Source organism: Monodon monoceros, unplaced genomic scaffold (genome assembly GCF_005190385.1).
Source record: "Monodon monoceros isolate NGI ecotype Baffin Bay Population unplaced genomic scaffold, NGI_Narwhal_1 Super_Scaffold_1, whole genome shotgun sequence".
In the NCBI taxonomy this organism is placed as follows: domain Eukaryota; kingdom Metazoa; phylum Chordata; class Mammalia; order Artiodactyla; family Monodontidae; genus Monodon; species Monodon monoceros.
Genome location: NW_021703765.1, coordinates 79,253,422 through 79,280,129, shown reverse-complemented (window position 1 = coordinate 79,280,129; position 26,708 = coordinate 79,253,422). Strand labels below are relative to the sequence as shown.

The window sequence follows — 26,708 nt, the reverse complement described above, 5'->3', positions numbered from 1 at the left end:
AAGGTCAAATGCGCATTCTTCAGATAGGCTAGTTTGCTGCTGGGATGCCCAGATCCGCAGAGACTGGGTCTTGCTTTGTGGATTTTTGTGCCTCTCTTTTCTGTTGCCTGCCTACCATCCCTTTCCCGGTCTGGCAGGGAGGCCAATCCCTGCCCTGGTCTGGGGGATGCTGCCCTGTGGCGTTCTAGAGAAAGGCACCATTTGGGTATGAGTGGTCATCTTATCATCTGGGTCAAGTGTTGTCTGGGACTCTGGCCAACTGTTCTTTGGCCATCCCTGAAGGATGGGCCAGTTTGTGTGTGAGCAGACAAGTAGGTGTGGGATAGAAAAGGAGAAAAAAGTCAAGCCCACAACTTTCCAGGCAATTCCTGAAAGCCAGAGTCAGGCTGGGATTTCTAAAGGCTTCAGCAACTCACTTGGCAGCCGTCCCCCTCCCCCAGGGAATCTGGATCATACATCTCAGTGGATTTGGGCCCCATCATTCCGTTAGGAGCCCAGATCCCCTCCCCTGTCTGTGGGAGGTGGGAGGGAGGGTAATGGAGTAGAACCCCGAGCACCATGCTGAGCTGCCATGGGATATCGCACCCACGTGGAGATGAGTATGGCAGCTCCCCCTCCCCCAAGGCTCACTGTCCCTGTTGTCTCAGTGGGCACCCCATCTGGTTTCCTGAAGCAGGTGGACGGGGGGGGGGGGCAGGCGGGCAGGCAGGCAGGCTGGGCGGGAACCAGCGGCAGGCTGTTTAATCTGCTTTGATTTCTGGTCTTTGGAGAGGGCTTGGCTACAAGGCCCAATTGTTTATGTCTTAGGAGCCAAGGCAGACAAAAGATGCTGGGAAGAGAGAGCACTGGAAGCCAGATAAAATGCCAGGGCTCCTTGTCAGCTCGCTACAACTTAATTCTTTATATCCCTGCGAGCTTTCTTAAGAAGGTTATGGCCATTTAAAAATAGTTTTTCAAGAGTCCTAAAACATGGCTTTGCTTGGAAACCAAATGCTGAGGGTGGGACAGAGGAAACTGTCAGTCTCTAAGCCCCATGGTGTGGGTTTGTTTTAGAAAGATAATTTGCTTTTGTGGCCCAAGATGGGGGACCTCCCCATAGAGACCAGGGGAACCCCAGTGTTCTCCTATGTGTAGGAAGCATGTCTTGCTCTCATGATTTGAATTTTTCTGGGCTGCGTGATAGGTGACTTTACCCTGCTTGTCCATAAGGCAAGCACGCACAGGTGCAGGCATTCTGGGACTGGGGGGTTTTTCATTTCCCGACCCCCTTTTGTAGATTAAATCTTTCCCCTCTCATTCTAAAGATAAGCAGAGGGGTGAAGAGCTACACCAAAGAATGGTTGTGTTGCATGTTTATTATTTGAAGATAACATCTCGACAACTCTCACTACATATTTTTACTCCAGTTAGCTTGATAAGGGATAGGAATGGTCCAATTGATCATTAAACTGCCATCTCTCTTATATTTATCTTTTTTTTTTTTCCCTAATGGCTCTAGTGAAAGCAGCCTTCTCAGGAAAGGTAATGCCAACATGCCCTATTCCCTCTCAGCCAGTGAATCTATTTGGAAATTGCAAATAATTTACCCTTCCTCTCACCTTTCCCCTACCATTGGATTTTTTTTTCTTCCATTGACTTTTTTTTTTTTTTTCCAGGAGAAAAACAAATTTTAAGACACTTCCCACCCACCCTGATATTTTAGTTTTTCAAGTCCTTGAGACCTGGGAGTTGTAGATGCACCAAAACATCTTTGGTTCTGATCTCCTAAGGTCACTCAGCTCCAAGAGGAAGGGCTTAGGCCAGGTGCCACTCAAATGAACCTTGGGGAACTCAAACTGACCCCTTGAGACCCACTGATAGATTGATTACCCACCCCCAGGCTGGGAGCATGGCCTGCTTTCTGACTGCCTTGCCTTTCGGTGAACAACTCAATTTGATGAGGCTCTGAAGCTGTCAACAAATAATGTTGAGCAATCGTGTGTTTAATGTTCCCAGGCATGTGGCTGAAACCTTTTGAAGGCGAAGGGTGGAAGGCGACAACCTGTTTGTAAGTCAATTCTTTGCAAGTTTTGTTCCCTGTGGTGCTCTCTTGGAAAAAAAAAAAAAATTAAAAAAAATAAAACGAAAAAGAATTTGAATTCCTTCATCAGCATTTGTTTTCACCCAGCTGGTTTCCCTTGGGTTCAGCAACAATGAGGGGAGACTTATCTTCCTCTCCTGAACTACAGCCAAAAAAAAAAAATTTTTTTTTTCCTAACCTAGAAAGATTCTCAGGCGCCATGGTGCCCATCAGGGCAGATTGGCTCAGATGGTTTCCCAAATTTGAAAAGTCAAAAGTAACTTGAGTGTTTTACCAATCAAGTCGGGAGATGTGAGTGAGGGTCTGAGAAGAGGCAGGCCTGCCTGTCCTCAGCCTGCTCTGTAGGTTTTGATGATTTGTTTCAAAATTGCTTGGCCCTTGTTCTGGAGTGGGGGTGGGGCTGAGAACTGCCCCCTCCCCAAACTCTCTTCACAGGAGGACAGGGTCTGCCTCAGGCCAAAGAGCCTTTTTCTCCTTTTCAAACTCTGGAGGACACTGATTCAATGACTGGAAAAAGATTAATACTCTCCCAGCGATAAAACTGGGGTTCTCGGGAAAGTAGCTGGAGCCAAGGAAACCGCTAGATGATGTTCCCAACTCCATGCATCCCCCCGAGGAGCTCAAAAGCATGTGGCGGCCAGGATCTCATTCCAAAGCACACCATCCACCAGAGGCAGGGAGGTCAAATGGACCCAGGACGCAGATGGGAGAAGCGAGGCGCCCCCAGTGTGGGAAAAAGGCCTCGCAGCTGGAAACTGAGTCAGTGGGGCCTGGGGTGGATGGGGAACTGGAGCTGAGACTCTCAGAGGGCAGGGTGGGGGTCTTTTCCAGGTGGGCACTGAGAGACACAGGAAAATAGTATTTTAGGGCAGATGGAGCACCTAGGTGAGCTTGTATTCAATTCGCCTTCCTCCCAGATGTAGAATGTCGCCTGTTGGTTGTGAGCAAAGCAAGGTGGGAGAGTGTTCTTCCTTGACATCCAACTCCCTGAGTTCCTGGAGGACAGGAGAGGTGAGGAGGGGTATCTGGCTCCTGCACAGGTCCCTCAAGGCAGACCCACCCTTGGTGAGAGGGTCCAGGAGTGAGTGTGGACGTGTGGGATCCACGTGTGGCCTCGCAGAAGAGGGCCCAGACATGGGAGACAGGGACCACCTCCCACCACCCGTGCCTGCTCGGGATGTAGTTTCTGAAAGGCTGTTCCTGTGTCAGGGCCATCAGTGGTATTTCTTCCTCCCCATGTCTTGCTGCCATCTCATCGGTGTAGACCCCGTGCTGCCACCCATCAGAATCCCCCTGGGGCTGGGCCTTTTCACAGCTCTGATGCACAAAGCTCTCTGCACCTATACTTCCTCCCCTGTAAGAAACAGCCAAAAGGGGATCTCCAGCTGGACTGCTGCTCCAGACCCGGGGTTGTGTTCCCCAGTGTTAGGATGGTCCAGGGTCACACCAGGAACTTGTGTCAGAGGGAGTCATCTGTGGAGATACAGGCTGGAAGTGCCAGGTGTTGTGGGGGAGGAGCAGGAGGTGGACCCCTCTGAGGCCCCACCCCTGTGGTAGGAGAGGCCACGCCCCCTCCATCCTCATTGGTCCACCTCCTGTGGCCTCCCTCTTTGGGTACTGGATATGCTTGACTGCCTGTCTCTGCAAATGGGTAAGGTTTGGGGTTTGATTTCTGTTTTTCAAGGTGGGAGGGAGGGGTAGTAGAGTCAATGCAAGAATTTTGGAGAACCAGCAAGGAGCCTGTGCCTGTTGTAGCTAGAATCAGGCAGGGGCTCGCATCCGCAGGTACCGCACCCTCTGTCAGCAGGTCAGGGGACAACTCTTTTTCTCTGCATCTCACAGAAGCACAAAGTGGACCCCGTACAGCTTTCCCGGTGCAAAGCTCAGGGACCTTTGAAATGATGCTCTTACATAGGCCTCTTCACCCGCTCTTCCTCCTCATTTGTGCATGCTGGTATCTTGCCCCTTCCAGCACTTCCCTCCAGCCCACCCCCCATTTTTCCTTCCCATCATTTGTGCTCTTGCTAAGATTATGAAAATAACTCCCACCCCCAGGAACTTTCCCCTCCCCCAACCCCAGTGCCGTTCTCTCCCTCCTTTCCCCTCTGCCGTCCAGAAACTGACCTATGCACCTGGATCTTTGCTTTCAGGTGCAGCCCAAATTCCGTTACCCCTTCTACTATGAGATGTGCTGGTATGTCTTGGAGAGATACGTGTACTGTGTGACCCAGCGGTCCTACCTCACTCAGGAATACCAGAGAGAATCAATGCTTATTGGTGAGTGAGCCTTGCAGTCCGACCACCTCGACGGCTCAGCTGGGGCAGGAATAATTTTTTTCAGTGGGACTTTGGGAGTCCTGGGTTCTGGGAATTCTTTTGAGCCTGAATGTCAGCAGATTCCTAGAGACCCTTGAGGAGGGGAGAGGAAGCCATCCTTGTCAGTTTCCCACTTGGAATACAGAGTCCAAGAGAAGGAAATTGTGACCCCAACAGAGTCATCTTGGGGGCCCCCAGGTCTTGCTAGTTGACTATGCAGATGTGGGGTGGGGCCAGTCCTGGGCATGGTTGCTGAGACAGGCTCCCTACAGAGCAAAGAATCCTGGTTCTTTTTTTGAATCCCTCCCTGGACACCAGCTGATTCTTTTTTCTCCCTGTGTTGGGGGTTAGGTTTTTGTCTATATAGAAGCAGGCCTAAGAGATGCAGCCAGTCCCTCAAAACCCAGGCCAGCTATAAGCCAGAGGGAGGGGTGACCAGGGCTGGGGATGCAAGCTTGGCAGAGCAGTGGGTGGTTTTGACGGAGGCAGGGAGAGAGCGTTTATAAGCCACAGCTGCAACGCCCTGCCATGCTGCCATTACTTAAAGGGACATCATCCCCCCAAAATGGCTCAGTCCTTGAGTCTTGACTCACAGGCACCCGCCCTAAAGTTACATCTAGCTGTGACAGCCCCGAAGAGCGATCTGTAGGAAGAACATGCTTCTTCCCTTCTGCCTCTGTGCTGTTGCTGCCGAAGGGTTTTCCTGGATGCTAGAGTCACAGTGCCTCATTCACTGCATCTTTCTCATCATGGGATAGAAAAACGTGACTGGTCTGCCTCTGTTAGGGTCTGCACGATTTTTCCTGCAATCTCCAAGAGTTTTAGATTCTTTTTTTTTTTTTCTCACTCTAAGCCTCTTCCTTCCTTCCCTTGACTCCCCTCCTGACATTAGGGGTTTCAGGGCAGACATGTGATGGGGAAATGTTTCTCCTGGGGTCTTTACTGGGGAGTGCCTCCTGGAAGTTCAGTTCTGTTGGCTGGGGGTGGGGTGGGGTGGGGGTGGTTCTCTTGTGAGTTTCATTCCTGTTAGATGATTCAGGCGTTGAAAAATACCAAAATCCTACAGCTGGCTCTTCTGAAGTTTCCAGCCGATAGGAGATGGGAAATGACTGTGAAGTAGTGTGACAACCTCTATTGTTGCAGTAGCTACACGTTCCCGTGGGGACCAGAGGCTTGATTTTTGTGGCAGTCCCCAGGACCAGGCAACTGAGGGTCACTTCTCTCATTTGGAAATTTAGGGCCATAGAAGAAAGTTCCTGATTTCATTCCAGGCTAGAGAGGAAATGTTGAGGCAATGCTTGGGTCCTTGGTGCCCACTTTTTTCTTAAATTTTCTTGCCACTGTTTCCCCCTGCCTCTCCAGTCCATCTGCCAAAGAGAAGGGGGGACGTTCGGGAGACACCTCACTTTTTTTGAGTGCTAGCTGTGTGCCAGGAACTGTGCTCTGTGATGCCTTATTTAATCCTCGCTACAAGCCTTCAGGGGAAGTATTCTTTGCCTGTATTTTGAAACAGCATATTCTTGGGATATAGTTTATATATCATACAATTCACCCATTTAATGTGTACCATTCAGTGGTTTTTAGTCTATTCCCAGGGTTGTGCAAACATCAGCACAGTCAGTTTTTAGAACATGTTCATCATCCCAGAAGGAACTCTGTACTCTTGAGCTACCCCCTCCTCCTCTCACCCCACGCCCATGCCCTCAGCCCTAAGCAACCACTCATCTACTTTCATTCTCTATAGATTTCCTCCTGTTCTGGACATTTCATATGAATGGAATCATATAATATGTGCTCTTTTTGCCTTATTTTTACATACTGAAAGGTACAATGCCAGATGTGTTCAGAGAGGTGAGGCAACCTGTCAGGGTACACACGGCTGGGAAAAAGCAGAGCTCTGACTGACCCTAGCCTTTCTAGAGCCTGAGGGAGGCAGAGGCCATTAGAATTGTCAAAAGAGCTCGATCTGCAGGGTAAAGGGGAGGGATAGTGCGTGGGGGTCCTGGTTACTTCCAACAGGGAGTTTGGGGTGTTCATCTCAGTCTTTCTTGTGACATTCTCCCCGCCTCCCCACCCCGTAGATGCCCCAAGAAAGCCCAGCATAGACGGCTTCTCATCTGATTCCTGGCTGGAGATGGAGGAGGAGTCCTGTGAGCAGCAGCCCCAGGAGGAGGAGAAGGAGGGGGAGGGGGAGGAAGAGGAGGAGGGTGCAGATAAGACGCCCAAAGCTCCCACCGATGGCCCTGCCTCGCCCAGCAGCACCCCCTCCGAGGACCCGGAGGCCCCCGGGAAGAAGCCCAAAGCACCTGCCATGCGGTTCCTCAAAAGGACTTTGTCGAATGAGTCAGAAGACAGCGTGAAGTCCGCCACGGTGCCCATAGACTACCCCAAGACGCCCACCGGCTCTCCCGCCACCGAGGTCTCTGCCAAATGGACCCACCTCACCGAGTTTGAACTGAAGGGCCTGAAAGCTCTGGTGGAGAAACTTGAATCCCTCCCGGAGAACAAGAAGTGTGTTCCTGAGGGCATCGAGGACCCCCAGGCACTCCTGGAGGGTGTGAAGGTGGGCAGGGGGTCACCTCGGGCTGGGCAGCTGAGGAGGGCCGGGCAGGTTCCTGAGGGCAGCTCAGCTCCGGGGGGCTTGGTGCAGACTGTCCTGGGGGTACGTCCATGTGCGGAGAGGGGCCTTTGGTCTAAGCAAGCCCATCTAGGGTGTCCCAGCAGAGGCCACTGTTGAGACTTGCAGGGGGATCTCATGGTGGAAGCTGGCTCTGCAGTTGACAATGAACTTTCTCTCAGGACTTGTTGAAAATCTGAGGCTTCAAGGGAAGTAGGCGTTACTGCCTACAGTGCACCGGTGGTGCTGTTTTTGGGCCTGGGCACAGACTCCTCCATCCTGGTCAGGAAGACTTGCTGCTCTGGGCTGGCTTCCCCTGGAGCATGCTTCTGTTTCATGTGAGCAGGTTGTACATCCCGATTGTCTTGTAGGTAGCCAGTTAAGAGCCACCTGGCCACCCAGGATTCAGAGGTCTCCAAGTAGAGCCTAATTATTGAGCAAACTCATTGAGCACCAGCTGTGTTGGCCATGGGGGAACGGGAAGCACGCAGATAAAGAAATCAGGAGGGAATTCCTTGGTGGTCCAGTGGTTAGGAATCAGTGCTTTCACTGCTGTGGCCCGGGTTCAATTCCTGGTTGAGAAATAAGATCCTGCAAGCCGTGCAGTGTGGCCAAAAACAAACAAACAAAAAAGAAATTAGGAGACAGGGAATTGAGTGCCACAGTGTGTACCCAGGGCATGGGAGTGGTGTGAGGGGACACTTATTGGCCACACCAGGGGCGGGCTCTGGGACAGTTATGCAGTGAGAATTTGAGTTGGGCCTTAGAGACTGCGTAGGAGTCCTCCAGATGGGGAAGGATGTTCTAGGCAGAGTGCAAACGTGCAATGTATTTAAGAAACAGGAAATACATTGGGAGGCCTTGTCTTGTGGTAATCATAACATTTGTTGAAAGCTTACCACCTGCCAGGTACCAGTGCTAGGGAAGTGGTAGGTACCCATACCATCTGCACTTAACCAATGATGAAGTAGACTTAGGGAGGTTAAGGGACATGCCTGAGGTGACACAGCAGGTAGATAGTAGGGCTGGGATGAAGCCTCCAGGGTGCCTGTGTGAATATCACTACTTGGAACTAACTGCCTCCTGTCTCAGCATTGGTAAGGCTTTTTGATGTGAGGCCTCAGAGACATTTGGGCTTCCTTCTCCAATGTCTGATTCTCAGACATTGGAATCCAGCTGCCTGCTGTGGTTGGAAACTGAATTTGTCTCTTCTTTAATGGCTGCAGACTCAACCAAGGACTTAATTAGTTCATTTGTATATTTGTTTGTTTAGAAAACATTGTGTCAGGCCCTGGAATCTAGAAATATTAAGACTGTTCTGCTGCCCTTGAGGTGCTCAGTGATCAGGCACTGAACTCTTGGGGTCTAGTGGAGGGGAGACCTGGGGCCCAATCAGGTAGCTTAACAGGTACCACCAGCAGAGGGAACTGGTGTACAGGATCTTTAATCCAGGTTATGTCTTACTTTATATATATAGCAGGTGTACCCACTATAGGTGCCACAAAATTAAAATCTTATAACTCTGGGAAATTGCCAGGTAAAAGAACTCTGTGGTCAGTGTCCCAACAAAACAAATCTTTACTTTCAAATAGGTCTTTTTCATTGACTGTTTTGGAGGTTGCTGACCTCTCTTGAGAGTTTTGTGAAAATACGCTTATACACACAAAATTTTGTGTGCAATATCAGGGGGTCTTGGACTCCTGAGCCTATTCCTGGACCTCAGAATAAGAACCTCTAATCTTGTGGAATGGAGTTTTTGGGTTTCCTAAAGGAAATATTGGGTTTCCTAAAGGAAACCTTAGACTTCTGTCATGTGGCTACTTTTTTCTTCTAAGATCCTATAAAGTGAAAGCAAGCTATTTTCATCAATAATAAAATCACTAATAGCATTAAGGTTCCAAAATGTTGTAAATGAGTTAAAAAAAAAACATTCATCTGAAGAGGAAATGTTGTTCTGTGCTTGTGAAGAGCCTTTTTTACTTCGTTATGTTTATGTGCAGTGTTCCTGGTTGGTCAGATTTCTTTCTAGGGATAGGACTGAGACCCTTGTATCCCTCACCTGTACCCACCTGATCGACCTCTGAGACTGGATTCAGTCTAGGCCCCGTGATGGTGTGAAGGAGGCCTAGGGTAGGGGCTTAGACAAATTTCAAGGATCCCAGTCTGCATCCTCCCCAACCGCCACCATGGGGTTCAGTGGCAGCTCATAATATGTGGTAATGAATCTCAATTACTGTCTGTTGTTGTAGATCTTTTTCATATATAAACTCATTTAAACCTCCTAGCAATCCTCTGTGGTACTTTTGTTACCCCCATTTTACAGATGAGAAAATTGAGGTACAGATAGGTTAAGTAGCTTGCCCAAGGCCACACATACTGCTCAATGGGGGAGTCCATGCGCTCACACACTAGACTGCTTTTTTGGCCGCTATAGAGAAAGTGATTTTCTCTCTTCTCAGAGGTGACTCTGAATTTAGGGGGAAGGTAATAAGGTGAGTTTGGACTTCCTTTACAGAACAAGCAACAGATTTGTTTGGTCCTGGGACTAAAGTTGTAAATTGGCAGTCCCAGGGCCAAATCCAGCCTCTAGGCATTGCATTTGGCCTGTATAGTATTGAACATATTTTTGTAATTACTTGCTAACATTAAAAAATCAGGAGAATAAATTAAAGTCAAGAAAGTTATATAAAATATCCTGGCTATCCTGGCTCATGTTCCTGACTGGCTACAAGCAGCAGGAAGTGAGTAGCAGGTGATCTCATACACCTCAGTCCCCACCGCTCCCTACTGTCTCCCTAATGTCTACTTACCATTTGGCTCACACATCTCTTTTTAGTATAATCTAACCATTTAGCTTACTTATTGAACTTACCTGTCTCCAGAGATATTTATGGTCTTGAGCCTTGTCTGAGGAGGGCCTTTTTCAGGCTAAAGAGCTTATAAGCTGGGTGGACAGGTCTCCTTAGAGCCCCATGAAAATTGGAGCCTCTGCTAGCACCTCTGAGTGCTGTGTGGCCTGTATGGGGGAAGTGGACAACTCGTCTTTTCCAGAGTAGGTAGATAGAGCTACTTCCTTGCTCTCTGGCCAGGCCATTAGCCCCAGTCCCTCCCAGTCCCTGGAGACCCAGAGGAGATTTTGAAGCCAAGACTGGCCTCTAGAGTGAGTGTTGTCACAGAAGGTGAGCAGCTTCTTCCTGGCTGCATGCTTAGGTCCCTTTGTTCACTCTTCTCAGATGTTGGGGTTTCTTTTACACTGGCTGAGAACTAAAAGTCATCTCAGGAATGTGGGTCCAAGACAGAATTCTTAGCCGATGCCCACTGCCTCCACTACCATTGAGTGATTTGTGTTTCTCACCAGTGGTGGTTCACCCTTGATGGTTTATCAGTTATGATCTTTGGCTTGTGTTGCAAAAAGATGATGTCTTCTTTCCTTCTCTCTCTTTCTCTGGGACCTCAGAGATTGCTGCTAATGGTGGCTCATGGTAACCAGAGCCCCTGGGATTAGAGACAGTCCCCAAAGTAAGTCAGTCTCCAGATGGCTAGGTTTTAGCTTTTATCAAAAACCTATTTTTTCCTTTCTTTTGTAATGTATGGTTTTGGTTTTCTTAAAAAATTAATTATTTATTTATTTTTGGTTGCGTTGTGTCTTCATTGCTACGTGGGCTGTCTCTAGTTTTAGTGAGCGGAGGCTACTCTTCGTTGTGGTGCACGGGCGTCTCATTGTGGAGGCTTCTCTTTGTTGCAGAGCATGGGCTCTAGGCATGCGGGCTCAGTAGTTGTGGCTCGCAGGCTCTAGAATGCAGGCTCAGTAGTCGTGGCGCACGGGCTTAGTTGCTCTGCGGCATGTGGGGTCTTCCTGGACCAGGGCTCGAACCTGTGTCCCCTGCATTGTCAGGCGGATTCTTTTGTTTTGTTTTGCGGTACGCGGGCCTCTCACTGCTGTGGCCTCTCCTGTTGCGGAGCACAGGCTCCGGATGCAGACGCTCAGCGGCCATGGCTCACGGGCCCAGCCGCTCCGCGGCATGTGCCCAGGGGACCCCGGGGCATGAACCCGTGTCTCCTGCCTCGGCAAGCGGACTCTCAACCACTGCGCCACCAGGGAAGCCCCTGTCAGGCGGATTCTTAACCACTGTACCACCAGAGAAGTCCCTATGTTTTTTATTGCGGTAAATTATATACAACATTTATCGTATTCATTCATTAATTAATTATAATTACCAGATCACCAGTTTAGAATCTTGAAGGAAGAAACATTTACCATTTTAACCATTTTAAAGTGTACAGTTTAGTGGTATTAAATACATTCACAGTACTGTGCAACCACTACCTCTGTCTAGTTCAGAACTTTTTCATCACCTGAGGCAGAACCTTGTACCCATCAGCAGTCTCCATTTCCCCCTCCCCCACAGTCTGCTTTCTGTCTTTATGGATTTACTGATTCTGGATATTTCATCTATTTAAGAGTTTTAAGTGTAGGGAGTTACCTGGTGGTCCAGTGGTTAGGATTCAGGGCTTTCACTGCTGTGGCCTGCGTTCAGTCCCTGTTGGGGAACTGAGATCCTGCAAGCTGCGTGATGTGGCCAAAAGAAAAAAAAAGAGTTTTAAGTGTAATGTTGTTAAATGATCAGTGTAAAAAAATAAATAAATAAATAAACATTATAGGCTAGAGGATAGAAAATGTCCCCTTCCTCAATTCTCACATCCTGGAAAATAACGTTTGTTAATCACTCACTGAATGTACTTCTGGAGCTTTCCCCTCACTCCCATGTACACAAACATATATAAATTTGTTTTTAATTAGTTCATACTTGCTTTTGTCCCTTAAAGCTTGCTTTTTTGTGTCTGTTTCTATAGGTCTAGTTTACTCTTTTTTGTGGGCAGGACTTTTGAAAGTTGAGTTTTTCCTTGCAGCCATGCTAATGAGAATACCTCAGTGACCCTATGGTTTAAGCAAGACCAAGTGAGCTCAGTGGGACCTTGAAAACTTGACTGGGAGTGGGGAGGGGGTCTTGATTTAGATTCAAGTCAAAATGACCATCTACTTTTTTGCCTTTTGACAGGAAAGGAGATGCCAGCATCCTGTAAAAATCTAAGAAAGCCATTTCCTTCCCCATCTTTGTGAAACTCTTTGGGATTTGGCATTAAGGTGCCTTAAGTGACTCCCTTCTTTTAAGACAATTATTCTGTGGAGAGTGCAGGATACTGGCTTGTGTGTAATGGCAAAAACAAGAAATCAGGACACGAGAGATGCTTGAATTCAATTTCAGTTTCTGTTCTTAGCTATTTGCTGTGTGGCCTTGGGCGAGTCATACCACCTTTCTGTTTACCTGTATGTAAATCTAAGATATTAGACTAAATGTGCTTTGTCCTTTCAGGGATCAGATTCTGTTGGTTCCTTGGCCATTCTTAAGTGTATAACTGGTTGAAATCTGAGTATTCTCACTGTAAAATGGGGATAATAACAGGGACCTAGGTCACTGAATTATTTTGTGGGACAATGAGGTAATGAACACTTAGCTCTCCTAGTAAGTCCTTGGAGAAAAATTAGGTATGCTTAGGTAATGGGCAAAGGAGAGTCAGACTGGCTTTGACCAGCTCCCCACCCTTCCCATGCTCTTTCACCACCTTTCAGCTTCCCCCATCCCTGTTTTAGGTTAGCGATTACCGTCTGTATTAGTTTCCTAAAGCTGCTGTAACAAAGTACCACAAACTGGCTTAAAACAACAGAAGTTTATTGTCTCACAGTTCTGGAAGTCGGAAGTCTGAAATCAAGGCCATGCTCACTCTGAAGGCTCTGGGGGAGGATCTTTCCTTGTCTCTTCCAGTTTTTCTTGGTTGCTGGCAATCCTTGGAGCTCCTTGGCTTGTAGCTACAACCCTCCAGTCTCTGCCACAGTCTTTACATTGGCAGTCTGTGTTGTCTATGTGTTTCTGTGTGTCTTCTCTTCTCATAAGGATGATGTCTGGATTAGGGCCCACTCTAATCCAGTATGACCCATTTCCCAGTAAGGTCACATTATGAGGTTTTAGATGCACTTGAATTTTGAGGGGCTCACTATTCAGTTCATTTTTTCCCCCGTTTATCTCTTGGATTGGCAATCATTAATCGGTGGACAAAGTAATTCCTAGTGAGATGGGAGTTACCCTGCATGCTGTCCCTCCTAGAGGAGTCTATACTTTCAGCTAGAACTCCAGAGAGCTGAGGCTTCTGATGGGAGGGTAGGAGGGCATGAGGCCATTTCTCTAATCATTTGTACATGACTTGAAAATAACCAGATGCATTACAAGGTTGTGAAGGCTTGGGCCTAAGTGCGCAGTGACCACCGAGATAGGAAGTGGGAGGGTCTTTGTCAGATATACATCTGCAAGGTGATTCTGCAGCTGTCCTTGTTTATTAAGATAATGCCAGGCTCTCTTTCCTATCATTCCATGCTCTTCTGGCTGCCAGAGTGTCAGCCAGGGGTGGAAATGCCAGCTTACTATAGACAGCCACCTTTCTTATTGCATGGAATTATGGGGCCTCACAGAATTATGGGACTGATGGAATTGTGAGGCCACATGGAATTGTGGGCCTGCATGGAATTATGGGGCTGCATGGAATTATGGGACTGCATAGAATTATGGGGCCACATAGGATTGTGGGTCTACATGGAATTATGGGGCTGCATGGAATTATGGGACTGCATAGAATTATGAGCCACATAGAATTGTGGGGCAGAATGGAATTAAGGGGTTGGAAGAGACAGTGAGGGACCACTGCTTTCAGATGTTACTTAAAAAAAAAACAACAAAACCCACTAAAAAAGAGATCAATTGTATTGTTCTTTCATTAAAACCGAAATAGGAAAGAAAATAATGCTAAATTAAGAGTACATCGCCCAAACAAGTGTTATCTTTTAAGACTAAAGGTTGTGGAGCCAGGCTGACTCCCCTGTACCATCCATTAACCAGCTGACTGCTCTGGGGGAATGCAGTAAAATGGGGATAGTAAGAATCATGCCTCATCGAATTAGGGAGGTGACATGGGTAAAGAAAGCAAGCCTTAGCACAGGGCCTTTAAGTGCTCAGTGAGCTAGAGCTGATATTATTTCAGACACCATGGAGTGAGAACAGGCCCATTTAGGGTCAAGTGTGAGAGTCTGTGAAACCCATGACTGTGAAAGGAAGGTGTGTACAGCTTTTCTCCCTTGGGATCATCAGCTCTGGACCCCAGAACACACCTGCTTATCTAAGTTGCCCTTTCTGGGTCTTGCTCTTTTGCAAAACAGTGAGGCGTAGAGCCCAGACCTCCAGCACTGTCAGCTTTTTAAAAATCTTCACACCCCTCCTGCTTCAGAGGAGCCAAAAGGCGGGAAGCCAGTGGGAGGGCTGCAGCCTGGCTTTCTCACACCCTGAGGATGACCCAGAGCATAGAAAACAGGGAGCAACCAGATTCAGCCTGGCCAGGGGGTCAGGCCTCCAGAAGTCACCAAGGCTCTTCTACTGGGGGCTGCATGTAATATTGAGCCCTGTGTTTGGTATTTTTGCTGGGCTGTGAGTGGATAGAGGGTTGATACAGGGGTGAATCCTGTCACCTAAGGAGCCAAACAAGGTACGTGTTATTCTGAGTCTGCTGCTGGTACCACCTCAGGAGAACAAAGGAGAGCAGTGAGGGGCCAGAGATCTGAGTTCCAGACACCTGTGCAAACTCTAGACTTGAAAAGTGGGTGGGTTGATCCATGCCACTTGGGGTTCCTTTTAGCCTAAAACTGACTTCTGGGTCCCTGAATCACATTTTTATCCCCACTAGTTATGCAGCTAAATCAGCTTTTAAACTGACCTTCAAAATTAAATAAACTTAATATTTTTTCCCTATGCTTAGAACTTGTTAAATGGATGAATTCTGCAAACAGAGGATGGGGACTGTGTATCCCAACAGGAAATACGGCATAAGCCAAAAGGGATCGGCTAACATTTGTTGAGCATTTTCCACATGCCAAACACCTTCCATGTATTATGTTGCTGGCAAGGTGGGGACTGTTATTATTCCATTTCTTAGATGGGAAACTGAGACTCAGATGTGGTGACTCGCCCAAATCATGTAGCTAATAAGCTTTTTTTTAAAAAAAAAATTTTATTTATTTTATTATTTCTTTTGGCTGCACCAGGTCTTAGTTGTGGCATGCGGGATCTTTAGTTGCAGCATGCGAACTCTTAGTTGCAGCATGCATGCGAGATCTAGTTCCCTGACCAGGGATCGAACCCAGGTCCCCTGCATTGGGAGTGCGGAGTCTTACCCACTGGCCCACCTGGGGAATCCCGCTAATAAGCTTTTAATCATGATGCACTATGGCAAGTGTGGTCTGTTAGTTTCCCGTGACTGCCATAACAAATGACCACAAACTTGGTGGACTGAAACAACAGAAATTTATTCTCTAACAGTTCCAGAGGCCAGAAGTCAGAAGTCAAGGTGTTGGCAGGGCTGTCCTCCCTTGGAAGGCTCTGGGGAGGATCCTCCCTTGCTCTTCCAGCTGCTGGGGGTTCCTGGTGTTCCTTAACTTGTGGCTATGTCACTCCAGTCTCTGCCTCTGTCTTCCCATGGCCTTCTTCCTTATGTCTGTTTGAATCTCCCTCTCTGTTCTCTTATAAAGACACCAGTCGTTGGATTTAAGGTCCACCCTAAATCCAGGATTATTTCATCTCGAGATTCTTAACTAATTATATCTGCAAAGCCTCCCCCCCCCCCCCCCCCCCGAGTAAGGTCACATTCACAGGTACTAGGGATTAGGACTTGAACATAGCTTTTTTTTTTTTTTTTCTTGGCCACACCATGAGGCTTGTGGGCTCTTAGTTCCCCGACCAGGGATTGAACCCGCAGTGAAAGCACGGAGTCCTAACCACTGGACTGCCAGGGAATTCCCTGAACATAGCTTTTTGCGAGACACAGTTCAGCCCAGTACAGATGGGCTTTTACAGGCAGGCACAAGATGGTTGGGCTGGAGTGGAGGCAGGGATCTTGGGAGACCTAAGGTGCATTGATGCCTGGTTGCAGGGGTCCTTACCTATGGCCAGGAGGGACCCCTGAGACTGCTGGGTTCCCTACAACAGCAGCGCGAGCTGCTCCATGCCATGTTACTCTCCCTCTACTGGCCTGTGGTTGGTGATTCTTTCCTGATACCTGCTTCTGCTTTATTGTCACAGTGTTGGTATTTTTAGTCACAGTTATAGATGGAGTTTCTAATTATTAATGCCCCATTCTGGGGAGCAGTGGGGCCTGAATCCAGTGTTAACTGATAAAGCTCTTTGAGAGAAGTTGGCATAAGGAGGAGCAGAGGCCCAGCACATCCATTGTCTGTGGTTATCTTAAGTCAAAAGCAGGGCAGTTTGCATCAGAAAGGGCCTGGTGGCCCCAGTCTTTCTCTTATAGAAAGCCTGCCCTATTCATTCCTACTCAGAAGGGTTGTATGGTATAACCCAGAGTGCTGGGCTGTTACAGGCACCCAGGCTTCCTAGTCTCTGCTTCCAAGAGCCCCAGGGAGTGTATAAATGCTAGCAGAGCCCAGGGAAGACAGTGACAAGATTCCCTCCCTTTAGCACAATTTATTTCTCAGAGAGAAAATCTCCAATTAGAATAATCTCCTCTTCCTGCAGCCTGTCACATACAGACGAAAAATACTTCCCTGTGGGCCAGAGACCAGAGTGCCCCCTGGTGGCCACTGACAGCCACACATGGAGAGGAACTCTGCTTCCTTCAGGAAGTGTGTGTATGAGCTCCGAGACTCAAGGATACTTGGCGAGGTCTCTTTATTAATTTTAATTATTATTTATCATTATGCATTAATTATTAATAATACTTATGCCTTCAGTAATAGATTTTTTAAGGGTTTTTTAAAAAATTAATTTATTTTGGCTGTGTTGGGTCTTCGTTGCTGCACACAGGCTTTTTATTGCGGTGGCTTCTCTTGTTGCGGAGCACAGGCTCTAGGCACGCGGGCTTCAGTAGTTGTGGTGCACGGGCTTAGTTGCTCCGCGGCATGTGGGATCTTCCCAGATCAGGGCTTGAAACCCGTGTCCCCTGCATTGGCAGGCGGATTCTTAACCACTGCACCACCAGGGAAGTCCCCAGTAATAGCTTTTTTAACCAGCCATTCCTCTAAAGAGGCCTTACTTCAATGCTTGTGAGTTACTGACACCAGCTCTGATACTGAAATGACAGGAAATCTTGAGACAATTCAGAAGGAAACTCAAAGCAAACCAAGGCAAGTGGGCATTATTTTCAGTCACATGCAGAGCAGTGTTTATAAACTGGTCACCCATGGCCCAGGCCAGCCCACAGATATATGTGGCTCACAGTGTTTTTTTTGAAATTTTCAGTCAGTTGCCAACATTTGAAATTGGAGAGATTTTGTTTTATTTTATTTTTAAGATTTTTTTTTTGATGTGGACCATTTTTAAAGTCTTTATTGAATTTGTTACAATATTGCTTCTGGTTTTTTTTTTTATGTTTTGGTGTTTTGCCTGCGTGGCATGTGGGATCTCAGCTCCCCGACCAGGGATCGAACTGGCACTTCCTGCATTGGAAGGTGAAGTCTTAACCACTGGACCACCAGGAAGGTCCTGAAATTGGAGAGATTTTAAATAAAACTCTGGATCTTTGATTTCTTCTGAAAATCCAGAGATCTGGTAGGGTTCATTTCCACAAGAGGTTAATAATTTGAAATTGAGAAGCATTTGCCATCTGTAAACTGGGCATGTGGTCTCTAGTTTGCCATACGCTGCACTACTGTCTATTGTTCTAAGAGTCCATTTATATTTTTAACTTTCCCTGCTTGGTTCCTGGAGGCATTTGAGTTTGTTACCCCCCAGCATAGAGTTTGAGATTGGGATAAGGGGGCAGAAAATCCTGTGGAAGTCCTCTGCCCCCCAACCATAGGGTAAGATATATGTATATAGCTTTGGCTAGACATGGAGCATCTTCCTGAAAAGCTTTTTTCTTAATGATTGGTGTGTGTCGGGGGCAGGAAACATTATTTTTAGAAGAAAACAAACCCTGATGTATTGTGGAGGAGGGTGTGAAATTCATATGGGTTATTAAGAACCATGAAATGTCAACAAAATTTCATTCCTGTGCAGGCCCACTTTGGTCACACGAGCCTCTTCTGTGATGGGGGGGATGTTTCAGAAAGGCTTTATAAAGGTGTTAGTGGCTGAATGGTGTTAGTTAGTCCCTCTGTCTGTTTTGCAAGGAATAGGTGGGGATGATTCACTTCTGTATTTGTGAGTCGAATGGTAAATATGAGCCCAGATTGTCTCTTGGCTGTCTTTTTTTTTTTTTTTAATTATTTATTTATCATTTTTGGCTGCATCGGGTCTTAGTTTCGGCAAGTGGGCCCTTTGTTGTGGCACGGGCTCTTCGTTGCAGCACGCGGGCTTCTCTCTAGTTGTGACGTGCGGGTTCCAGAGCACATGGGCTCTGTAGTTGGGCACGCAGGCTCTCTAGTTGAGGCACGCGGGCTTAGTCGCCCCGTGGCACGTGAGATCTTAGTCCCCTGACCAGGGATCGAACCTGCGTCCCCTGCACTGGAAGCCAGATTCTTTTTTTTTTTTAAATAAATTTATTTTATTTATTTATTTTTGGTTGTGTTGGGTCTTTGCTGGGCGTGGGGGCTTTCTCTAGTTGCAGTGAACGGGGGCTACTCTTTGTTGCGGTGCGTGGGCTTCTCATTGTGGTGGCTTCTCTTGTTGCAGAGCAAGGGCTCTAGGCACTCGGGCTTCAGTACTTGTGGCACACAGGCTCAGTAGTTGTGGCTCACGGGCTCTAGAGCGCAGGCTCAGTAGTTGTGGTGCGTGGGCTTAGTTGCTCCGTGGCATGTGGGATCTTCCTGGACCAGGGCTCGGACCGTGTCCCCTGCACTGGCAGACGGATTCTTAACCACTGCGCCACCAGGGAAGCCCAAGGAAGGCGAATTCTTTACCACTGGACCACCTGGGAAGTCTCCTAGGTGTCTTTTTAATAATGGGGTAGGGATCAGTTGGAGACGTTGCTAACATGGTTTCCTGAGGCTTTATCACCCAGTGTTACTGGTTAGGTTTGTTGTCAGATGGACCAGGTCAATGCCAGTTTTCACCCACCTCTTAGCTCTGTGACCTTGAACTATATCACTGAACCTCTCTGAATTTTAGTTTCTGCTTTTGTGAAATGGGGAGAATCAGCCCTACCCCACAGATAGGATTATTTTAATGTCTAGAGCAAGCACTCAACAAATGTTCCTAAGAATGGTAATAAAATCACATCCAGCTTCATAGCCTACAGTCAAGGTGTAGATGTCACTGCTCTACTCCGAGGACACACAATAGGAAGCTGTGGCTTACCCGAGGTGATGCAGGTTAAGTTGTAGAACCTGAACCCAGATCTTCTGAGTCTAGAACTAGTGTTGTCCCAGGCAAAACAGCAGAAGTTTAACTAGTGAGATAGTATGTCCCCAATCTGTACTTTCTGGAACCTCTGAATCCATTCCTTAGGGAGGGACTGCCTTGCCCCACTCCTTTCTCCCCTTGTTAAAAATTGTGGTAAGATATACATAACATGAAATTTATCATTTTAACCACCTTTAAGTGTTCAGTTCAGTGGCATTAAGTACATTTACATTGTTGTACAACCATCACCATCCATCTCCAGAACTTTTTCATCTTCCCAAACTAAAACTCTGTATCCAGAAAAAAATAAAATAAAAAAATAAAACAAACAAGAAAAGCCCCTCTATATCCATTAAATAATAACTCCCCATTTCTCGCCTCCTCCAGCCCAGCAGGCACCCTTCTACTTTCCGCTTGTGTGAATATACTGCTTTAGGGACCTCATATAAGTGGAATCATGTGGTACTTGTCCTTTTGTGTCAGGCTTATTTCACTGAGCGTAATGTCCTCTAGGTTTATCCACGTTATAGCATGTGACAGAATTTCCTTCCTTTTTCAGGCTAAATAATATTCCATGGTATGTATATTATACATATTATTTATCCATTCATCCATTGGTGGACACTTGAGTTGTTTCTACCGTTTGGCTGGTTTTTGTTTTTCTTTTAATTTTTTTTGATGTGGACCATTTTTAACGTCTTTATTGAATTTGTTACATTATTGCTTCTGTTTTATGTTTTGGTCTTTTGGCCATGAGGCATGCGGGATCTTAGCTCCTTGACCAGGAATCGAACCCACACCCCCTGCACTGGAAGGTGAAGCCTTAACCGCTGAACCGCCAGGGAAGTGCCCTCTTTTGCTGCTGTGAACAGTGTTGATATGAACACGGCTCCCTTCCCTTTTTCAGAGATGGGCCGAATGATGCAGTCGTTAAAGAGTCTTCACCCCTTACTGGCTGAGTGGTCTTGGACAATTCCCTTCATCCCTTAAGCCCTGCTTTTCTCATCTGCACTGTGGAAATGATGATAGTTCATCCCACAGGGTGGTCAGGAGGATTGGGTGAGAGCGTAGATATGAAATATTTAGTACGGTACCGGCCACAAAGCAAGCACTCAGTACTTCTTACTCTCATACGTTCATTCAGCAGAACATGTGGTGCCTGCTCTCCTCCTGACGTTGACAGTTACCCCTCACCTGGCTAGTCTCACCTACCCCGAGTGGTGACCAGGTGGGTAGAGGGCTGTGGGAATGACCCACTCAAGTGCAAGTTGTGAGAGGTACAATGTCCGCAGTGCATGTGAAAACAGTAATGAAAGAACAAAGCTGATAAAAAGTTGGTTTGATTTTGTCATCATCAGGAACTGGCAATTCTAAACAATGTCAGTGATGAAATACTCCTTCCTCCAGGCACGATCCAGGGAGCGATCGCTGCCAATGCTCCCAGCCTTTGGTTGCCTCATACACTCCATGTGAATTCCACACCTGAGTTGCATTGTGTCTGTATACTTGATACTTGTTTCCTTTCTGTTGTATTTCTTTTTTTTTTTTTGCGGTACGCGGACCTCTCACTGTTGTGGCCTCTCTCGTTGTGGAGCGTAGGCTCTGGACGCGCAGGCTCAGCGGCCATGGCTCACGGGCCCAGCCGCTCCGCGACACGTGGGATCTTCCCGGACCGGGGCACGAACCCGCGTCCCCTGCATCAGCAGGCGGACTCTCAACCACTGCGCCACCAGGGAAGCCTTGTATTTCTTTTAAAATATGCTGCATAGGTGTTAGAAAAATTGGCAACCTAACAATCCTGTTTTCCTTTATTGTAGCTGTTTCTACTGTCTGATAGGCATTTTAAAAATTATTTTTTATTAATAGACTTTATGTTTTAAAACAGTTTTATATTTTCAGAAAAATTCTTCAGATAGTACAGAGTTTCCACATAACCCCCACACTCAGTTTCCCTTGTTATTAACATCCTATGATAATAGCGTGCATTTATTACTTTTTATGTATATATTTATTTATTTATTTTTCGCTGCATTGGGTCTTCGTTGCTCTGCACGGGCTTTATCTAGTTGTGGTGAGCGGGAGCTACTCTTCGTTGTGGTGCGCAGGCTTCTCATTGCGGTGGCTTCTCTTACTGCGGAGCACGGGCTCCAGCGCGCAAGCTTCAGTAGTTGTGGCACGAGAGCTCAGTAGTTGTGGCTCGCGGGCTCTAGAGCGCAGGCTCAGTAGTTGTGGCGCACGGGCTTTGTTGCTCTGTGGCATGTGGGATCTTCCCAGACCAGGGCTCGAACCCGTGTCTCCTGCATTGGCAGGCGGATTCTTAACCACTGCACCATCAGGGAAGGCCCTGCATTTGTTACTTCTAATGAACCAATACTGATACATTATTGTTAACTAAAGGCTATCGTTTATTCACATTTCCTCAATTTTTACCTAATGTCCTTTCTTCCTCCTTTTGTCTGCGATAGTTTCTCAGAGTTTGCTTGTTTTTGTCTCCCTTGACAGATTTAAGGTGTACGGGTTAGGCATTTTGTAGAGTCCCTCTTTGGGGATTTGTGGCTTTATTTATTTATTTATTTAAGTTATTTACTGGAGACTTACTGTAGGTTAGTCATTGTGGGAAGCTGGGGATATAGCAGTGAACCAAGACATTTTATAGATAGCATTTATAAATCATTGACGTTGACTCTGGGACTTCGCGAAGGTTGTACGTGCTGAGAATTGAACCCAGGCACCCCCAGAAGCCAAACTCTTGACCACGGTGTTGTTGGCCCTCTTCTGTGGGGAGAGGAAGGAGTTGTTCAGGTGGGTTTGAGGTAATAGGCACGTTTTAAAAAATTTTATTTTTCTATTTAAAAAAATTATTTATTTTACTTTTTATTTTACTTATTTATTTATTTTTTGCCGCCGCACAGCTTGTGGGATCTTAGTTCCCTGACCAGGGATCAAGCCCATGCCACCTGCAGTGGAAGTGTGGAGTCTTAACCACTAGACCGCCAGGGAAGTCCCAACATTTTGAAAAATCGGGCAACCAAATGATGATCATAAAAGTAGGAAAATAAGTAGATAAGTTAGAAGTGAGTTAGATTCTTTCTGGTGAAGATTTGGGAAAGTGAGTTAAAATCATCTTCACTTACATTTATCTTCTGAGCTCTTCTGCTCTTCCTGTTAAGTGCTACTGTGCAACTTACTCTGTTCTTAAATGTCTCTGCAGGAATGTTTTGTACAATCCAAAAATTAATGGTTGAGGTAGGCCAGTAACGAATAGGCCAGTAACACATCTGTGTCCATCCCTAAACACCTTTTTATGGCATGCTGTGGGTGCAGCCAAAAAACCCATGTGTGACATGGTCATGGGGCAGGTAGTCTGGTGCCAGAGAGCAGGGTTCGGGGGCTCTGTCCTCCTGGTCTGGGGTGGCATCAAAGTCCTTTGAGCATTTCTGAACCTTGGTTGCCTCACCAATAAGTTAGGGATGATTCAGTGGAGTGACATCTTACACCTTGATGAGATTCTAAAGTTAGCAGCACACCAGGCCCAAATCTGGTAGAGTCAGGATTACCCTGAAAAACCTTGAAACCACCCACAAAGGAGTCAACCCAAAGTGCCTGTATGAGAGACCCTCACACAGTCTGGCAGTATGTCCATCACAGCCCATTTTTCTGCCAGCACATGGCTAGCAGACTCCAAGCTTGGTCAGACCAGATTGAGTAGCTACTCATGTTTAGGGCCCTTGATGCAAAAAACAATGACATGTCTTTACACACCAGGATGAGAATACACATGGCTTGCCGACTGATGGAAAACCAGAGGCAGGGCTCATGGGTGAGACCTCATGGTTGCTTTTGTTTCTCTGAGTACGTAGCTGAATTGTGTACATTAGAGGATCAGTTGGGTCACTGCCCAGCCCCCTCCCAGAGGACTTGGTAAGGATTAAATGAGGTTGGGTCCATGAGAGTCCCTGGAGCTCTGGACAAATGTTTGGTGTCAAAAGTATGATCAGTGAATGATACATTCATGCAAGTCGTAGGGAGGTATGTGATTTGCTTTTAAAAATTTTTTTGGAGAAGGGGATGTTCTGTGTTTTGTGGATGCTGGGGAAGCCTGGCTGCTTGGTTTCTATTGAGTGTGTGGGTATTGGTGGAGTTGGGGGGACAGGCAGTGACTCTGCAGAGAGTTCTGCTGGGTAAGGTGCAGCCTCCAGCCCCCTTCAGAGACATCCCCTCTACCCTAGGCTAATATGGCTGCTTTGTTTCACCACAGAATGTCCTGAAGGAGCACGCGGATGACGACCCCAGTCTGGCCATCACTGGGGTTCCCGTAGTCACTTGGCCAAAGAAGACTCCAAAGGTGAGACACAGATCGCCCACAGCTGGGAGACCATAAATCCACTGCTTTTTCACATCTCTTGTAAGATGAATGTTGGCAGCCTTTCAGGGGGAATTCCTGGGAGAGGGCACCCCATTTAAGATGAATGGTGTTGATGAGTTGTTCATTGCAACTTTTTTTTTTTAAAACGGATCATTTTCCCTAGCTGTGGAAACTGCAGGCACTGCCCCCTGGTGGTCACTCAGAAAACTGGGGAAGTGATGCCTCACCTTTCTTCCTTTCCTCCCCTCCTTTCTTCTATATTTCCTTCCTTCCCTTGACCTCTAGCTGCTTTTTGGGCTGTTTTCTCCTCTTCTGAAAGTAGTTTTTTTCTCTTTCTAAATGGGTTGATGCTGGGGAATTCCCTGGTGGTCCAGTGGTTAGGACTCCACGCTTCCACTGCAGGGGGCACGGGTTCGATCCCTGGTAGGGGAACTAAGATCCCACATGCCTTGCAGTGTGGCCAAAAAAAGAAAACAGGGTTGGTGCTCACCATGAAAAATTTGATCAAACAGGAAAGGACAAAGATGCTGGGAAGAATAGTAGTGACGTCACTGAGAACTTACCAGGGGCAGGTTGCCTTGCCTAGTCCTCTGCATCCCCTGTCTTATTTAGACTCCAGCAATCCTGTGGGATAGACACTTGTGATTTGTTTTACAGATGAGGAAACTGAGGCTTAAAAAGACGAAGTTACTTGTTAGGTTACTTGGCAGAGCCAAGGATGCAAAGATCAGTCTAACGGCAGAGACCAAACTTTCAACCAGTGCCCTACCTCGGCTGCACCACTTTCTTGACCAAGTTATATAAGCTCCCGGAACCTTGCTTTCCTCATTTGTAAGAAGGGGTTATACCAGTACGTACTTCAAATGGTCATTGTGAGGACTAAACAAGACAATGCATGCAGAGTCCGTAGGACAAGGGCTGATTCATGGTAAGTGCTCTAAATGTCAGTTGTAACCTAAGCAGCTAATTTCTGATTTTTTTACTGTTATAAAAAACACTGAGAGGAACTTTCTAGATCTCTACTGTCCAAAAGGGTAGCCACTAGTCATATGTTGCTATTGAGCACTTGAAATAAGGCAAGCCCAAATTGAGAGGTGCTGTCAGTATAATATACACAATAGATTTCAAAGACTTAGCACAAAAAAGAACAGTGCACAATACCAATTTAATTTATTTTTTATATTGATTGCCTGTTGAAATTAGGGTTGCCAGATTTGAAAAGGAAGCCCATTTAAATTTGAATTTCAGGGCTTCCCTGGTCTTGCAGTGGTTAAGAATCTGCCTGCCAATGCAGGGGACACGGTTTGAGCCCTGGTCCGGGAAGATCCCACATGCTGCAGAGCAACTAAACTCGTGCACCACAACTACGGAGCCTGCGCTCTAGAGCCCACGAGCCACAACTACTGAACCCGCGTGCCACAACTACTGAAGCCCGTTCGCCTAGAGCCTGTGCTCCGCAACAAGAGAAGCCACGACAGTGAGAAGTCTGCGCACTGCAACGAAGAGTAGCCCCCACTCGCTGCAACTAGAGAAAGCCCCTGCGCGGCAACAAAGACCCAACACAGGCATAAAATAAATAAATAATAAATAAATTTATTAATTAATTTGAATTTCAGATAAACAGCAGATACCTTTTTTTACTATAAGTATATCCCATATAGTGCACGTGATATACTTATGCTAAAAAGAGTTTTTGTTCTTTATCTGAAATGTAATGGGGCATGCTGTATTTTTTATTTGCTAAATCTGGCAACCCTAGTTGAAATGATAAAATTTTGGATATATTAAACAAAATGGATTATTAATATTCACTTCACCTGTTTCTTCTTACCTAAATGTGGCTTCAAAAAAATTTTAAAGTACATATGTGGCTCACATTATATTTCTATAGGACAGTGGTGTTCTGGGTTATTCATTTCACTTTTGTTTGATTATCTTCTTAGGGTATATTCTTTTTCTTTTTCTTGGCCACGCTGTGCGGCTTGTGGGATCTTAGTTCTCTGACAAGGGATTGAACCCGGGGCCACGGCAGTGACAGCACCGAGTCCTAACCGCTGGACTGCCAGGGAACTCCCATTAGGGTATATTCCTAAATGTGGGATTGTTAATGGGGAAAGTACTTGTGGGTATTGAATTCTAATTCTCTTTGAAGCTTAGTGGGAACTGAGGTGGCCATAGGAATGAAAAGGAGTTGCCTGCACATCTGCCTTTAGCTCCCCAATCTGTGGATGTTGAGTGGGGTTCTAGAGTTGACTTTCCCCTACATGGGCCATAAATATAAATGTCATTTATTAGACCACAAACCGTGCTTGCAGACACAGCAACTTGAAATAGCCCAGCCAGGTCCCATGGCTGCTTTGAACCTGCAGAGGAAACGGTGGCTTTGCCTTGCTACCGCCTGCTTCCCTCCTAGCTGAGGAATTGCTCCACAGGACGGATTAGGGTTTATAGAGGGCATGGGCTTTGCTTTTTTTTTTTTTTAATTTTATTTATTTTTTTATACAGCAGGTTCTCCTTAGTTATCCATTTTATACATATTAGTATATACATGTCAATCCCAGTGTCCCAGTTCATCCCCCTACCCTTCCCCCACTTTCCCCACTTGGTGTCCATATGTTTGTTCTCTACATCTGAGAGCATGGGCTTTTAAAGAAACACACTTACCACTACTCACTGTAGTCTCAGAATTAATGGAGGGGTCCAAATCAGCCTCTGGGGGAAATCACTTCAGGACCACAAATGTGCCCTGTCTGGAGTCACTTAGGCCACTCCTCAGGGGCTTCTAGGCATTTTTTTTAAAAAAAGAAAGCTCTGCCCCTTCTCCCAAGGCCTGGAAACAGGAAGCTGGCTTCTGGTGGGAGTAGCCCTTATTTAAGATTCCCTTGGAGGACTGGTTTATAAGCACTGGTCTGTACGTAAGTTGGGGGTGGATGG

At 46.7% G+C, this 26,708-nt stretch overlaps 1 protein-coding gene across 13 annotated transcripts in view; it reads left to right on the top strand.

The window, feature by feature from the left end:
- KDM2B (lysine demethylase 2B) overlaps positions 1 to 26,708 on the top strand; it is a 124,151-nt gene that overhangs the window by 50,681 nt on the left and 46,762 nt on the right. For all 13 annotated transcript variants that reach the window (XM_029232813.1, XM_029232777.1, XM_029232766.1 and 10 more), the window contains 3 exons: positions 4,231 to 4,357; positions 6,478 to 6,959; positions 23,667 to 23,753. In XM_029232813.1, the coding sequence (XP_029088646.1) occupies positions 4,231 to 4,357; positions 6,478 to 6,959; positions 23,667 to 23,753 (696 nt within the window). The remainder of the gene's footprint in view (positions 1 to 4,230; positions 4,358 to 6,477; positions 6,960 to 23,666; positions 23,754 to 26,708) is intronic.